Source organism: Patagioenas fasciata, chromosome 2 (genome assembly GCF_037038585.1).
Source record: "Patagioenas fasciata isolate bPatFas1 chromosome 2, bPatFas1.hap1, whole genome shotgun sequence".
Lineage (NCBI taxonomy): Eukaryota > Metazoa > Chordata > Aves > Columbiformes > Columbidae > Patagioenas > Patagioenas fasciata.
This window is the reverse complement of record NC_092521.1, coordinates 24725958-24744011: the sequence shown is the minus strand read 5'-3', so window position 1 is coordinate 24744011 and position 18054 is coordinate 24725958. Positions and strand designations below refer to the sequence as shown.

Below are 18054 nucleotides of genomic sequence, written 5' to 3'. Positions count from 1 at the left end.
CAAAGCAAAGTAAAATTTCAACATTATGGAAAAAAACACACTTTTTTATTTATATTTTTCTTGGTGAACTCTGTTCTTGTAAACTGGGCATGTATTTCATGTCACATGGACATATTTATTTGGAGACCTCTGAAGTGGATGCATGGGAATAATTGAATTACCTGTAGAATAATATTCTAAGCAATAACATTCCTTCTATTCCTTAGAAATATAGAACAATTATCTACCTGGTTTTGAAAGTAACTATTTATGTAAGGAGAAAAACTAACTTAGAGGGCATTCCTTTAGATACTACATGATACTGTAAGAAAGAAACTACAAGAGATTAACTGATACTGCACAAAATTGAAACAGAGAGGGGAAGGGAGGCCAAGAAGGAAATGTACTTGGCTCCTGTTCAGTAGAAACTGCTGCTAAATGCAAATGTCCCTGTGTTAAATTACATTTTGCAACAAAATTTATAATGATTTATCTCTTGGTTGTATGTATGTGATTCCACTAATAATAAGAAAGGAAGTAATGTGAAGTACACAAAGCGCTCATTAAATTTATAAATCACTCACTACAGTTGGTTAAAGTTATTCCAAACATTCTTAAATCCAATCCAGTTCTTAAACTTGTGTGTATGTAACTTTAGGGCTCAGGTTAACCATTCTGGGTTAAATTTTAGCTGCAAATCAGGAGGGAAAATATGTGACAAAACTGAGTCTGGTCCATGATGCTTCTGTAGAGTGCAGGTAAGATTTCTGTTTAGTTTTGGTTGAATTGGTTGAATTCATTGTACGTTTATACACTAAGAGCTGGCCTGAAATCTATAAATCCTGTTAATATGGACTGCTGATCCGACATGGGATGATAACTGCTGTAAGAGACTCATTCACAGCTTCAACATATGTGTGTATGTGTTGTTTATATAAGTGCAACCCTGCCAAGTTTTTTTGTCCTCAGAGATGTTAAGTAGACTCATTGCAACTGAAGTCCGGATTCCAGTTAAAGTCAGAATTGTGTCTTGATAACTTTACCATGTGTTTGACATACTATGCTGTCATAGTATTCAGGGAGATCTAAACTATTTCAGGCAGCAGATAAAGGTTGTAAGAGGTTGAAAATTACATCTTTTGAATTATTGCATATTTAATTAAAATATATGCAAAATCCTTTTCTAATTAAAAGGTAACCAAACTTTTATAACAATACAGGGTAATCAAATAGGTATCAATTTAGACTCTCTCTAATTAAAATATAAAATTGTCATATAAATATGGATGTGTTATATTTGGAAAGAGAGAGAGCAAAGCATTTTACAGTCTGGTAATCCACCTGTTTTTTCCTTTTGAGGTGTGTATGTACATCTCACAAATATTGTGCCTCAGGGCAGGGTTAGCAGTTGTGTGCTTTGCTTCCCAGTACTGATTGCCTCAATAGCTGAGAGGTCTCCCATCGACTTTATGCCAAATATGTAAACTTCAGCTTTCATTTTAATATCTCAGCTTTCAGCCTCTTCTCTGCAATAGCTATTGTCCATTATTCACCTGACTGGGGTCTAAAACAGTAGCAGGAAGCTTGCACTTAGAATCATAGAATCATTTAGGTCGGAAAAGACCTTTAAGGTCATCAGGTCCGACCGTAAACCTAACACTGCCAAGTCTACCACTAAACCATGTCCTTAAGAACCTCATCTACATGGCTTTTAAATACCTCCAGGGATGGTGACCTCAACCTCCTCCCTGGGCAGCCTGTTCCGATGCCTGACAACCTTTTTGGAGAAGAAATTTTTCCGAATATCCAACCTAAACCTCCCCTGGCACAACTTGAGGCTGTTTTCTCTTGTCCTACCACTTGTTACTTGGGAGAAGAGACCAACACTCTCCATGCTACACTCTCCTTTCAGGTAGTTGTAGACAGCAATGATGTCTCCCCTCAGCTTCCTTTTCTCAAAGCTAAACAGCCCCAGTTCCCTCAGCCGTTCCTTATGAGACTTGTGCTCCAGGCCCCTCACCAGCCTTGTTGCCCTTCTCTGAACTCTCTCCAACACCTCAATATCTTTCTCATGATGAGGGCCCAAAACTGAACACAGTATTCAAGGTGGGGCCTCACCAGTGTCGAATGGGGGATGATCACTCCCCTGGTCCTGCTGGCCACACTATTCCTGATACAAGCCAGGATGCTGTTGGCCTTTTTGGCCACCTGGGCACACTGCTGGCTCATATTCAGCTGGCTTGTCGACCAGCACCCCCAGATCCCTCTCTGCCAGGCAACTTTTCAGCCACTCTTCCCCAAGCCTGTAGCGCTGCCTCGGTTGTTGTGACACAAGTACAGGACCCAGCACTTGGCCTTGTTGAACCCCATACGTTGGCCTCAGGCCTACGATTCAGACGGTCCAGATCCCTCTGTAGAGCCTTCCTACCCTCCAGCAGATCAACACTCCCACCCAACTTGGTGTCATTTGTGAACTTACACAGGGTGCACTCAATCCCCTTGTCCAAATTATTGATAAGGATATTAAAGAGAACTGGCCCAAATACTGGGCTTGGGAAGCACCACTTGTGACCGGGAACATGACTGACCACTTGCTCAGACCATCCCACTCATTCAGATTTCTGGATTTTGTTCACAGTGAGGGACCCTCTCGTGGCTCTGAGATTTGGTAGCCTGGCTTGTGCTGAGGCTGTGCCCCCCCCACCCCTAACAGGGGTCCTGTAGTCCAAGAATATGAGATCTGAATGTCAATCATATCCTTGCCCACCCAGCTGTTCCCTGCAGAAGCTTTTGTCCCTTAAGCAGGCCCAGCTAGTGAGCCATGAGGACTTGCTGGGACCATGACAGACCCCAGGGATTTGTGTCCTGTTCTAAGTACACTCATCTGCAGCCAGCTGTCATGGAGACCAGAAAGTTTGGATTTTGGTCTGTGTTGGCGATTTTTAACCATATAACAATGTTACACTTGCCAGCTGTCTTACTTAGTATTTGTTATTAATCTTCAAGTCATGTATCAAAATAGCATTAAATTTTCAGTCACTTCAAGGGTAATTAATGTTATATGGTATATAGTTCTATTTCTAGCAGCACATTTTCTGTTTCTGCAGTATTTAATGTGTAAGCATTTCCTTTAGCAAAGCCTTTTCCCTTCTTTCTGCTTCCTCTCTCTTCTCTTTGCTTCATTTTCTTATTCTTTTATCTTTTTTTCCCTTTTTACCCTTTTTCCTTTTTTTTTTTTTAATTGATTTATAAGCTTTACAAAAGGAGGAAAGAATATCTGCTGCTACAGAAAAAACTGAGTCATGTACTAAACTGAAAATGCTCTTTGTATTTCTGAAATTGCTTTTTACAACCCCCACAAGTTACTGTGAAATACCATTTCTGTTTGAAAAAGTTTGCCTTGACAATAATTCACTGAGTAAAATTACAAACTCTGGTTTTGTGTGTATATTCTTAAAGAGCTCAAAGCCTTTTTGTGTATTTTGTCTTGAAGGAAGATCAGGCTAAAAGAAAGAACACTGAATGTGGTGGTTTCGGCTTTGTTGTGAGTACTTTAGCTCAATAATTTAAAAAGCACATATGTGCAAAATTAACTTGAAAATTCTGGAAACAACATTTTCATAACTTAAGGAACGTCTCGTTTTATAGGCATGAGTGGGTTATCAGACACTATTGTGAATGAAGACAACATGCCTTTAAATTGCCTTGGAAGCCAGAAGACACCATCTACTTAAGTACTGCTGAAGTGGTAGAACTAATAGCTGGCCAGTGGGTGTGATGTTCCACATGTTTTGGGGAGTAAGGGGAAATGGTGTATGGCACTATCCCATGGTGATGTTTCTGTAACTTCTCTGGAAAAGACTCTATTACTTAGACTGTTACCAATGGATAGAAATATGTGGTTTCGGGTCAGCTGATCAATGAGTAATGTTGAAGTTGCTAACAGCTTTCTCTGTAAACAAAGACATGGGCGGTTTTAAAAAAAAGATGATGGGAGTTTTTAAAATGTTAAGCTAATGTCCTGAAAGGAAACAGCACAACTCAGTAAAGTCACATTTTTTTCACTAAATTTTGTGTGCTACTACTAACAGCTATTTCCTTTCTCTCTCTTCCTTCTGTAATAATTTCTGTGTCCTTCCAGCAGTGACCCAGGTAGCTCAGGCAAGAAAGGAGCTTCAGATATTCATGGAGAAAGAAACAAAGATCATCTTCTCCCATGCAACCACACATGGGGTTTTTTTGTGTGTGTGTTGGTTGTGATTTGTTGTTTTACAGATATGTCCAGGAAAAGGCGGAGTCACAGGCAGAGTAAATGCCTGCCTCCTGGCCTTGGGAACTGGATTCAAAGTAGCATTAGCTGTGTGTACTATGAGGTTTCTCCATCAGGGCACAGAAAATTAATTCCTCCTCTCTTGGGTGTGAGCTGTGCTCAGCTGAGAGCACGTAACTTTCGTTTCTATTAGGAAGTGCTGAGTGGATGTCAATGCTGCTGGGACTGGCGTGGAGAGAAAAAGATGCTTCATTCCTCTGTTCAGGTGTTCCCCTGCCTTCAAGGGAAAGCAGCCCACTCTCTGGTTCTCCTGACCATAAAAGGAGGTTTAAACCCAACAGTTTCCATCCCAGAACAGCTGAAATATGAAAAACAAAACAAACAACAACAACAAAACACACACAAAACCAAACCAAACTTGAGAGTATCCCACTTTGGCATCATGCTAGAGACAGCACCAGTCTCAGTAAAGAGATTAAGAAATACTAGGAATCAGTTTTGAAGCTCTGGAATTAGAGAGACTTAATATTGACAATGACCTTATTATTTTGGAAAAGATGACAGGGAAGGAATAGAAATAATGAGGTGAAATGAGAACAAGATAATGGACCCTCCTGCAGTGACTGATAATGAAGCACTTGCATGTGGAAGGAAATGGAAAGAGCCTACTGCTGTATAATTCTCCCAGAAATTTTGGAAGTCCTGAAAATATTTTGTCAGAGGCAATAAAGAAATGTCTGGAGGCTGCATTGCATTTACAAAGTTTCCCAGATGAAGAAATTTGTAAGGAGGAATGAGCGAGCTGCCAGACTCATAATGGATCTTTGGGTTATGGCCAGAAGCCTGCGAGTAAAGGCTCAGAGCCAGGATGGGGCCAGGGAGTACGGGGAAAGGACTGGGACCCAGGGTCTGTCCCAGAGCTGATAAGAGATGGGGTTACCTCCAGAACCTCATGCAGCATATGTGTCTGCCGGGAAAGGGGTACTGAGCCATTTCTAACGTTCACTTTGGGAACTAGGTGTGATTATATCTGAAATGCACCATACCATCCTTTGCCCTTCTTTAAATTTAAATTACAAAAGAAAAGGGGTGGAAGTTAACTTGCACAAAATGTCTCACTACAGCCAAGAAGTGCTTGGAATTACTGCTATATATTACTGCTTTCTTGGCAACAACCACAAAATGTGTTTTCCAAACAGGAACAATGTTACATCAACTGCTATGTACTTCATGCTTGATCTTTGCAATGCAGCTACTGCAGTTTCCTAGAAAGTGTATGTATGTAATACATAGATTTGTCTTTCTTTTCATGAGAGCATTTTGCTCATGGTGTATTTATGAATGAATTGCAAATTTGAGTATTCTTTACTTGTATGATTGTATGGCAAGAAGATCAAACCTTTTCGATGAACTGAGAAATCTTTTGGAAATATCTGAGAACCTGTCAAATCCAATCTTTCTGGCTATATACTGAGCTAGGAAAACCAGAATTCTGGACTTTAAGAACAAATGTTTGATACCCAGCAAGTTCATATGTTTTTGAACAATTTTGGTAGGAATTATACTGAGATTTATAAAGAAAGAAGCTGTAAAGTGAGACAATTAACATTGAGGGCTAGAGGAAAAATAAAATAAACAGAATGGCAAAGAAAAGAGAGAAAATTAGGAAGAAGTTTTATAATGTGCTAGCCGAAAGATCAGATTTCTCCTCATTTATTTAATTCTGAGTGAAGACTTTTGTTCTGTTACTCAAAGATAAAATCTAAAAATAAACCTCATGTAATTGCTGGCAGTGCCGCAGGACGTGTAAATTTTTGTGTATACGTTACTGTGGAATGAGCTAAGAAACAATATATTGAGTCTTAAAATTGCCATTAGTGCATTGCCTGCTCAGGCAATAATTTTTCTATGATATAATTTTTCCTTAACTGATCTCATCCTTCTTTTTTTCTTAAATTGTCTTAGTCTGTAACAAAAATTTTCATGGAACTAATAATTGGTATAAATTACTTTTTCAATGTCTTAGCTATAGTATTTACCAAATTGAGCTAACCTTTTGCTTTGCATACAGCAATAGACTTCTTTAACATTTATCCATTCTAATGTATTAACATAAAGACCTACGTAACCAAATGAGTGATACCCAGATTAAAAAAAAAAGTATTAAGGAATCATAAAGAGGTAGGACAACACTAGAAAAGAAAGAATTCATTTTTAAACAGTCTTTTCAAGAGAGCTGGCTTGCAAAAACCTTCAAAAAATCACCATCTAAAACTTGGGTCCTTTGAATGTGTTCAGTTTGAATATCCCAAAATAGAAATGTCTGAGGAAATTAAACAGTGCCAGGGGACATTCTTGGGCACTGGGACTCCGCCGTTATTGTTGCTGTTGAATTGCTGGAGTTGTCTCTGGCCCACAGTGATTAGCACTCTCCGGGTAATCCCAGTGCATGGTTCAGAGGCTACAGACGGACAGGGATTATTCCCAGTAGGCACCTTGCATGCAACCTCTCTGTTTTAGTGGGAAGGTGTGTTTAATTCTGTGGATGTAGGTAAACTGGCCTCTGAGCTTAGCTTGTGTCTTAGATTGCTCACAGAGTGATTGCATCCGCATTGCTTATTAGGATGGGTCCCTGGCTCCTGAGACTTCCTGCATCATGCCTGCGGATTGCTTGAGAAAATGTTAATTGCCCTAGACCAGACAACAGCAGGAACTGTTCTATGATTTGACAGCCTAGAAGAGTCAACTTGAATGCCCAGGAAAACTCCCTGGTGCTGCTTTAGTTATATTAAGGCAATGTAGCATTAGTAAGAAATAAGCGGAGAGGGTACAAACGCAATCTCAAACAGAGACCCTGGGTGGGTGAACTAAATCAAAGCAGTGTTGACTTTGTCAAAGCTGAAGCAGAAGTTCAGGACAGAGCATAATTTGCTTTGAGAAAGGAGTAGAGGGAAACCTGCAGGGATCAGAGAAAATAATTTAATGGAATTTTCAGCTTTAGAGGATATCAAGATGCTCAGTGTGAAATATTCTTTTAAGCTCTGTTTTATGTATCTAGGTAATTGGATCCCAGCCGGATTCTTCCAGGGAGAACTGAAATTTCCTTTCATTGTTAATTTTGTGAAGTTGGCATCACTGTAACCGTCATTTACAGAAAAACTGGATATTGAGTGGAGGAAGAAAATATATTTACTATTGACTTGACCTTCCCTTACGTTGTCTGTTCTTGTCTTGCCTCTCCTGTCTGTCCCTTGCCTTTGGATAATACGACTCACATGGAGGGTTTTTTTAACTTTTGTGTTGGCAATACAAAACCTCTGCTGACTTACAAGCAGGTTTATGGATGAGTAGCTCTTTTCAATGAGTATGTCACTTTTCATAAGAAGAGTGGAAGGGAATTACTTTTGGGTACGAGGATGTTTGCCAAAGTTGTGAGAAAGTTCTCTGTTTAAATGTGAGAACTGGTAGGAAGAAGGGGTTATAGTTTACAGGGCATGTGCAAAAGCATGCAATTGCTAAAAAGGTATCACTGAACATTTATCTGAGGAAATGAGTGTTCAGATCTGTTAGTCATTACTGATTGCTACTCCTCAAAGTATCACCCAGCTGGAGTTTTGCTTAGTAAAAGAGTTACACTTTATTTTTCATTGAGCCCATCTCAGCTAAATCAACATTACTAATTACAAGGTTATTAGAAATCCCCAAGTCAGAAGACAGATATTTTAAATACATTTCAACTTGGAAATGTTTGGTATTCCTGTAGATAGAATTTTGCTAGTGAAAGTAGTTTTGAAATATACTGTATTGCTTTCAGACTGACATATTTTTCTTAAGTAATTTAGCACAATGGGGTTGTGTTTCTGGTAGGACTGTCCACTAATGCCGTCCAGGTTTTTTTCCCTCCAAGATTCACACGTGACTTCAAAATACATAACTGATTCTTTTCAGACTAGGATCCAAATCTTTATGTTCAATTTAAAAGGATTCAGCACCATGGCTCTAGTTTTGACTTCTTTTCAGGGAAATAAAACAGTAGTTATTTTACCTTTCTCCCTCCTCTGTCCTTCCCCTCATAGAGAAACACATATTCTTAGCCTTTTTTCTGTAATTATCTTTCTTTCCCTTTGCTCTGGACCCACAAATCATATCTTAGCATTATCTTTGTATTATAACCATGCTGTAATATTTCATGTTACATTTGTAAAAGTCATTAATAATTAGGTGTGCCACTAGGATAATAAGATGGAAAATAGTTAATATCTCAGGAAATCTGTATCCCATTAGAACTGGAATTTTGTTTCTGCTCAATTTGGCTTGTATTCAGCATCCTCTAATTTTGAAAGAATAAGCAACTTGAGCACTTATGAATAAAGCCATACTGTAGACTGCACATGAATAAATCCAGGCAGTCATTTTTATTGTCATCAGAGAGCATTTTTATTCTGTGCCCACAAATGTTCTTGGTAATCTATGAAAGAGGTCTCTGAGTTAACAAGTGAAAACAGGCATCTTGTGCAGCCCTTGCCTCGGCAGAAGGACATGGTTGACATTCATCAGCACTCACAAGTGAACGCATGTAAAGACTTGTCTGTTGAGTCTTTGATTGGCCCACTTGTACTCATGCAGTATGACATGACCTTTAATTGTACAGTCAAATCCTACTTTTCTACTGAGCATTTGCCTCATTGAGTGCATAAGATGGATGAGAGTGCACTGGGAATCGAATTGGGTTGGGCAATAGGGGAGATTACTGGTTAGGGGTATATCAGCTTAGTAGGATGAGGATACCACTGCTGTTTGATGAGAATTCTTACCACCTGTAATCTTTCAAGCAAGGCAGACAAATGGGCAACTAGCTACCTCACAATTTTATTCATAGCCACAGGAATCTAAGGACATGAGCAGGCACGGTGATTGGAGCCATAGGTCTGTCTAACCCAGTGTCCTGTCTCTGACAGCAGTCAAAAGTGGATGCATACAAAAAAGTTCAAGAACAAGACAATACTACCTGCAAGTATTCCCCTAACTGCTATGCTTTTGTGGCTAAGGAATTTCATAATTTGGAAGGGTCTTTAATGTAAATATTAAACCTTCATTGATTTCTCTTCACCAGCATCTCATTAAGCCCTTTAAAGGCCTTTTAATCTTTTGACATATGCTGTGTTCTGTGGCAAGGCTCATGGCTCACCTCGCCCTGCTCGCCTTAAGCCTGCTATGTACTGGCTGTGAGTGGTTCAGTCCCTATCGATTCTTACAATGCAACTCATGCCTATGTCACGTATTCTTTCAAAACAGAAGGATGCTGGGCAGAAGCCAGAGGATGTATACCTGAAGTCCCAGAAAGCTGACAGCATCCCCAGAAGGCAACCACCCTTCCCTTCTGCTGTTATCTGCGATAGCTTGGTCTGCCTGACTGTGCAGTTGTCAGATACAGACATACCTTTGGTGGCTCTTGGATAAAAGGACTGTTGATGGCTGAAGCAGATTTCAGGAAGTGAATGAGTGGTCTTTTGGCCAAGTTGAGTGCCACTGCAGACAACAGGATTTTCTCTCTGATGCAGCCACAGAATTTCTGTGTAATGCTGAGCTAGTCCAGTAGATGAGACTTCTCCCAGATGGCCATTAATTATGTGTTTGAAATCATGGGGTTGGATTTGCAGAAGTGCTGAGCACTCACAGCTGCCGTTGACGTCATCGAGAGCTGTACTTTGTACACGCAAAGCCCTGCTTGATGCCAAGTTCCCTGAAAAATCAGTCCCTTCACGTCTCATACTGGTGACCACAACTGCTTTTGACCTGAATTTCTTTGTGTTCTGTTTCTGTGTTTGTAATGGAGAACTGCTACCACCCTGCCTCATCAGATTCTAATTCTCAGGCAGTACCACAAAAAACATCACAATGCACCCCACTTGAGTAATAACTATGTAATTCAGAGGGACTTTCTATCCTGCATGGTGTATGAGATCAAAATCTCAACAACAATGATAAAACAGAGCACAGCACAAGGTACCCATTCCACTATCAGTAATCATTCTGGGCACTGATCTCACCACACACACAAAAAAGAAAGTTATATATACACATACGTGTGATCATGTAAGAGGCAGCATTTGTTATTTACTGGAGGCCAAAGTTATATTACCCAAGTAGCCTTACTTCTGGCATCTCCTATTTTTCATGTATATTCCCAGCACTTATCAGAGTGTTTGTTTAGACAACGTTTTTGAGACATCAGGTCAGCCTGAACCAATTTGCATTTTGAAATTCTTGTAAATGATTTTTGTTTGCATTTTGCCTTCCAGAAAATACTTGCAGCAACAAACATCTGGATCTTGTCTTCATCATTGACAGCTCTCGCAGCGTACGTCCTTACGACTTTGAAAAAGTGAAGGAGTTCATTTTAACCATCTTGCAGTTTCTGGACATCAACCCTGATGCCACCCGAGTAGGTCTGATTCAGTATGGCAGCACAGTCAAACAGGAGTTTTCGCTGAAGACGTTCAGGAGGAAGCAGGATATTGAAAGAGCAGTGAGGAGGATGATGCACCTGGCATCCGGCACCATGACTGGACTGGCTATTCAGTATGCAGTGAACATCGCATTTTCAGAGTCAGAAGGAGCTCGACCTCTGAAACAGAATGTGCCCCGAATTATCATGATAGTGACAGATGGGAGACCTCAGGATCCAGTGGCAGAGATTGCTGCTAAAGCTCGTAACTCGGGTATCCTGATTTTTGCCATTGGAGTGGGAAGAGTAGACATGAACACACTGAAGTCCATTGGGAGTGAACCGCATGAAGAGCATGTGTTTCTGGTTGCTAATTTCAGTCAGATTGAAACACTGACCTCTGTCTTCCAGACTAAACTTTGTGGTAAGATTTTTATCTTTAGATTTGAATGTATAGGTGAAAGTAAAACACAGAAAAAAATTCACATTCCCATTACGTGGTGTTTGGTTTTGGGTTTTTTTTACATGGAACATTATCTGCTAGAATACATACATTGAAAAAAAGGGAGACTAGCCAGACAACATTCAGAATAGCAGTCATACATGTGGGAAAACTAATTCTACTGCTAAGCACCATAAAATATGGTGTAATTCCCGGGAGTCATAAGCAGTGAGGCGAACACACATATCATGATTTTCCTATTTGTTGCATAATAACAATACATTTACAACCCTCTGCTATTTGAATATTAGATAAGTTGTTTCATCTGTTGATTTTAAATGTTATCTCCTATTGTGGTTTAACCTAGCAGGCAGCTAAGCACCACACACAGCTGTTCGCTTACTCTCCACCCCCAGTGGGATAGGGGAGAGAATCGTGGGAAAAAAACCCAAACAAAACATTGGTAAACCTTGTGGTTTAAGATAAAGACAGTTTAATAGGACAGAAAAGGAAAATAGCACTAATAATGATAGAATATATAAAACAAGTGATGCACATTGCCGTTGATCACCGCCTGTCGACCAATACCCAGCCAATTCTTTGGCTAACTTCTCCCTAGTTTATACACTGAGCATGATTCATATGGCGTGGAATATCCCTTGGCCAGTTTGTGTCAGCTGTCCTGGCTGTGTCCTCTCCCAGCTTCTTGTGCATCACCAGCCTCCTTGCTAAAAAGTCTTCAACTTGGTATAAACATTGCTTAGCAACAACCAAATCAGTGTATTATCGGCATTCTTCTCATACTAAATGCGAAACAGCACTGTACCAGCTACTAGGAAGAAAATTAACTCTATCCAAGCCGAAACCAGGACATTTCCGTTAGTACTGAAACTTCAAACTGATAAACAGTCTTAGTTCTTCAAAAAATTCTGTGGAGTTCATGGATTCCTCTTCCAAAGTTTACATATTAATTCTATGCAAACAATTGTCTCTGTGCGTGCCTTGTGACTGGAAGTGAGACATGAAGACATGGTAGTGGTTTTAGGCCATCCATTTTAAATACAGAAAGTAAGGAAAAGCCATTACAGTAGTATTATTCATTCATACACCAAAGTAAATAATAGTTTAATAGGTATTATTTTACAACAGAGAAGTTGTTTCCATCTCCAATTCCCTGATAAGAAGTTACCTTTTACAAATATTCTGGCATATGTAATGAATATTATTCCAATCTGTGTACTTAATATAATTTTCTTTTTCACTTCTTTCCTGAGATAAATGTGAAAGATCTTCATACAGATTTGGCATTAAACTGAGGCATTTTCAGCAGAGTCCAGAAAAAGAATGCATGGTGAGACTGAATGCTCACTCATCTGTAGGGTTGTTTTTGCCAGAAAAGAACTGGGGCTTATTGTCAGGATAGTCTGGAGAATTTTCCTTACTTGGTCTTTTCCAAAATTGTTTCAAAGAGCAACAGGACTCCAGCTGAACTTCCTCAGCACAAAGCACCATCACTGATATTCATGAGATAATAGATTTTTTCCTCTTTCTTCCTTGCCTTATTATTAACTGGTGTAGTAAGATACATTTAAAAACAAACAAAAAAAAAGAGTAAACTAAACGTGGATCAAGAGTTTAAATGGAATGAACTGTAAATGCTACAAAACTTCATCTTATTGGATTTTTGTAATTGCATTTCAGAAACAAAACCCATACAAACACCATTTTTTAATGACTAGGCCGTGTCTAGTAAATGTATTAGAGTTTTATAGCTCACTTTTAATCCAAATACATGTGATCCTCAATAAAAACACCCTCCCTGCAGATGGAGGATTATGGGGGCGACAAGGATTGCTGCTGCCTCCTTTTCTCAGGGAGTGCCTCCACAACATCTGCTGTGTCAGGAACTGAAGGTGAGATCCAGAAATGCCCTTAAAAACCCAGGCCCAGAATCAACAGGGAATTTAAGCTGTTAGGATCTTATTGATTTTAAGGTATTAAATTGCAGATCAGATCCTTGAGTCTGGGCCACAAAGCGTGTTCAGCTTGCTGAGTTTCAACAGAGCAATCCAAGCATTGCATAGCCTCTGCTCCCTACAGCACCTACACTCCTCCTAGGAAATGTGGTTGGTTTTTTAAGTCCTCCCCAGTGTGGACCCAGAGGCTGAGTTGAACATCTGTACATGTGGTTTCTTTGCCAGAGCAACTGAGGGCATCCACTGGTCAAGTCTCCTGGTATGTGGTCTGCTGGGCTTCATGCTGTGGGAAAAGACCTTGGTATCTGAGCTATCCTTGTGTCTGGATTACCTTTATGTCTGTGAGATCGTGTCTTCATGGTTCCTGTGAAGGGAAAAACCTGGCCAAGTGAGGAAGCTCTGTGAGAAAAATAAAAAGTAAGCCAAATTAACCTCTGTTTATCCATGGATGGCAGAGATTACCCAGTACCTAGCAGCTATATTCTTGGAAGAATCCATATAAACTGGCTGTGCTCCATCCTCTGCTGAGTCAGACTTTCTCTACAATTGCTGCCTTTGGCTGCTAAAGATTTGGGGGTGTCAAAAACAGCAGTTGAAGCCAAGGGATCCCAGGGGCCACTTTTTATTACCAGTCAGCAAGGTAAACGAGAACTAAACAGCATCCTGAGAAATCAGAGGTATGAGAAGTGAGAGACAGGAGTTGAAAACTCAGAAGAGAAGCAGAAATGGGGACAGAATCCAGGAAAGGAGGTGGAGGGTGAATACGAGTGAGAAAGACAGAAACTGGGATGGAGCAGTCAAGAGCAAATAAATTCTTTTTTTTTCTCCTGTAAAGTAGAAAATGGTGTCATCCCCATTTTACATGGGAGGAATGGAGGCACAGGAACAGAATCAAGACTGTCGAAATTTCCCACTAACTTTAAATATTTGGCTGAGTGCAATGCCTCGTCTGATTTTCTAGGGCATTTAGGATTTTTAGACGAATATGACATACCAGTCGCAGCTCTACACCGTTCACTTGGCAGCTGAGAGTGCCCTGCATTCCTGCAAATCCAAATTCAGGTATCTCTAGCTGAACACATACAGTGTGAAGGTTGATGTTTGCTTGAGGATACCGATATTATTGGTTTACCCAAAATCAAATAAGGACCCTGTGACACAGGCAAATCACAGGCAAATCAAATTCCCAAGGCTCCCGTTCAAATCCCTTAACTATGAGATCACCCTTTCTGTTACTTTAGTCCCTGGCTGTGTCGACCAAACACCTCCTGCAACAAATGAAGTTGCAGAAATCTTGCAGGCAGCAGCCTCCTTCACCACAGAAATATGACTGCTGATCAGAGCACCGATTCCTTGAAATGGGTGCAACAGAGACACTTTGTAAAAAAATTCACTTGATAATATATCCGAAGATTGGTAACAGATGGTAACAATATATTCTCAGAAGGGACTGAAGTAATGTAACACTTATCACTGGATGTTGCTTTTTTCTTTATTCTTTTTTCTTTTCCTTTTTCTTTTTTCCTCTTTCTCCTTTCTTCTTTATTATTTTTTCTTTTTTCTTTTTTCTTCTCTTTTATTTTTTCTTTTTTTTTTTCCTTCAGTTTTTAGTACTCTTTTTCAACCATATAGATTTACATTCTATAGCATTAGTATATGGTAAGATTTTCTGATGCTGAAACTGCTGAAATTAGTATATTTTTAATTTGTCATATTTGAAAGTGCTTCTTTGGTCATAACAAGCTATACCTGGCGTTGAAAGCTAGTGAAATATAGCCAGGAGGAAACTTCTGTTTAGAAAGCATCAGAGGTCATAAACTTCATTTTCAAAATGCCAGAAAGATGAAAAGACAAGAAGTCCTGGCAGGTCAGCATTCACATAAATATAAGTACTTGAGATGTTTTATTACGGCAGAAAATTATGAGATCCAAAAAGCTGATTAAGAGATTTGGGAATTGTGGTGGTTTTTATATTAGTAATAAAGACATAACTCCAGTAACCATTCCAAAGATCAGATACACAGTATTCATCTCAAAACCACTGGGTTTTTTCTGCAAATACCACACATACCACATGTTATTTATCAGGCTTCTGCCATGGCTGCTAGAAGATTAGTTTTAGTATCTATTTCATAACTGTTGAGCTTTGTTGACCTAGTGCAATAAAGAGCACATCAATCCCTAATTGTTGTTGAGCAAAATAAATTGTTTTCCATACAATGTTCTCTGAAAAGTAACTCGCCTATATATTACAGAAATTTCATACAAGCAATGCTCCAGTGGAAAGAAAACATCAAGGAGATTTCTAAATTCCCAAACACTGACCTGGAGAAAAATAATTCAGCAATGAATTTGACTGAATGAGTCCACGACTCTCTTTCTTTCCTACCGTCTCAGTCTGTTGCATTTCACTACTTGCTATTAGAGACATAAAATACAAACAGATTAAAAATAAACTCAGGAAGATTTACATGCTGGAGTGTAGCTCAGCTCCCACTTACTGAATCTTGGAGGTGCATGACCTCAGCATCATCATGTGTTGCTTGTATGTTCCTCAAGATCAATAAATAGGCAAGGAGATTTGTTTTGTTCTCATTCTTCTTTAGTATTGTGCTGTGTGGTGATTTTATTCATCCAATAAACTGAATGTTCTCTAGAACAGTTCGTATTTAAATTCCACCTATTTTCTAAATTTGAATGTGGTAGTTTTATTTCATTGTCTTCTTGGGACCACCAAGTAATTTGTGTTTCTGTATACTCTATTGTATAATTTTATTTTGTTTATATCTCCATTCCACATGCAATTTCATGTCCAAAACCATGCCATGAATGTCAACCAGACAAACCACCCCGTAAATTCCTACTTTTTTTTTAGGCATTATACATAGTGCTCTTTGTCACTGTTTTTTTACAGTCTTACAGGCTTAAGCTTCCATTTTTGTTTATAATTAGAAATTTCTAAATTACTTCAGTAAAATTTTCTGCACCAGTTTATTTTTTTTTAGTTGTGACCACATGTAAGTTAGACGAGCAGTTAATAACCCTTTACTTTTTTTTTTTTCAGTGCCCCATATGTGCAGTACAGTTGAGCATCGCTGTGATCACTTCTGCATAAACACCCCTGGCTCCTACGTATGCAGATGTAAACAGGGATACATTCTAAATGCTGACCAGAAGACCTGCAGCAGTATGTTGTCTTTCTTAATGTTTTGCTCTTGTGCTCCCAAAAAGTGTTAAACATCACATGTTGGGCTCATAAAGAAGGGCTGAGCTCAGTATATAATTAATGGTAATCATCCAAAAGTGTTTGAAAAGGTGAAGTAATTCTTATTTTGTGTAAATGAAGTTCTTATAAAGCCTTCTGAAATACGTGATGCTAATTTTTATACACAGCTTTGCAGAGGTACACTGTAACTACTTAACATTGCATTTGAATTTTATCAGTGTGATAAGTTCAACAGTGAAACAATCAAAGAAAGAACTGATTCATCATCTCACATCAAGTGAATCCAACTGCTTTAGTAATTGGTCTAGATAGCAGTCAGTACTAAGGTGCAGTAAACCCTATACTAGAGAACTGTGAAATAACTTGCTCTTCTGGAAGTTCTTCCTGGAAAGCTGCTGCTTGAAGTATAAAGGTTTGCAACCATTCAAATAATAGTTTCCTAAGTCTAGCTTATGCTCTTAATTCCTTATTTAAAATGGTTGACTTTTTTCAATTTTAATTTACTGGCCTTACAGTTTATAATAACAAACTGTGTTTCACTTCAGTTGTGATCTTTGTAAGCAGCATTTCTTTGTCCATTTTAACTTGCTTCCTAGTGATTAATAGCAGACTACATTAGATAGATATGCCAAATTTATTTCTGTATCCACTATTATTTTAAAGAAAATTATAGAATATTGTTTTTAATTACTTGTGGAAAATGCAATTGCCAAAAATGACGTTTCTTAATCCCATGCCAGTGCATGGATTGAAGTAAAATTTGCCAAACTGATTCTAGCCAGAAGAAAAAATTTGGAAAACACCTTTTCGAAAAGCTGGAAACTGTCATGGTGAGAGCATAGGATGGAACCCTCACGACTGATAGTTTAGAATTAAGGTGAAGGTTCAGGCTCAAATGTGTTTGAACTCACATGTTCCACATCTCAGGAGAGTGGTGTAAAACAATCAGGTAGCTGTGGATTAGAGGGTTCTGAGTCTCTCTTGCTTAGTGTTGTATTTTATGTCAAATACTTAATGACCACTGAAAAAGTGGGAGTGTGTCAGTATCTGAGGTGACTCTGCAGGTTGGGTATTAGAGTCCTTGCACATGCAGTGAGGCACAGTTTCAGTCAGAGCCTTAGTCGAGAGGAATAGGAGCAAAAGAATGTCAGCACCAGAGTGATTTGGGCATTCTCACTGCTGCGTGGAAGTGTCTTCAGACCCTTTGAGCTACAGCAGCTTTTGAGCTGTTCACCTCCTGTGGGGTCAGGCTATAGAATGAGTCAGCTGATCGGAGCCAGCGCAGCGAGAGCCAGAGCCGGCGAGGTTCAGTCGACTACGAGGTTTAGCCGAGATTAGAAAGCCCAGAGGGAAACGTACAGGGACAGCGTGACTCCCGGCGGTCCCGATCCCCCCGAAGCCCCGGTAGCCATTGCGAGAGAGCGGCTGACGTGGCGGGGGGCGTTCCCACGGTGACGGCGACCACACCTCCTCCTCTTGCCTTGAAAAAACCTTTGGGAGGGCAGAGACTAGTCGCTGCCCACCAGGTGCAGAGAGCAGCAACTAGCTAGCGCAGCGGGTGTGGCAGCTAGCGCAGCGGGTTGCAGAGAGCACTTGTTTATCATTCCCACCGACTTATTGCCAGCGTCCCAGACCGCTGATGACCATGGTCGCCTCCAGAAGGAGAGCATGTCTCAAAAAGACTGTGGCAACGCAGACTGAAGTTCTGTCCCA

The 18054-nt window shown here is 39.7% G+C and overlaps 1 protein-coding gene across 9 annotated transcripts in view; it reads left to right on the top strand.

The window, feature by feature from the left end:
- Positions 1 to 18054, top strand: part of MATN2 (matrilin 2) — a 74240-nt gene that overhangs the window by 12930 nt on the left and 43256 nt on the right. For 8 of the 9 annotated variants that reach the window (XM_065832349.2, XM_065832350.2, XM_065832353.2 and 5 more), the window contains exons 3-4: positions 10552 to 11121; positions 16180 to 16302. In XM_065832349.2, coding sequence (XP_065688421.1) covers positions 10552 to 11121; positions 16180 to 16302 — 693 coding nt within the window. The remainder of the gene's footprint in view (positions 1 to 10551; positions 11122 to 16179; positions 16303 to 18054) is intronic. The other variant, XM_071803924.1, reaches the window with a different exon arrangement.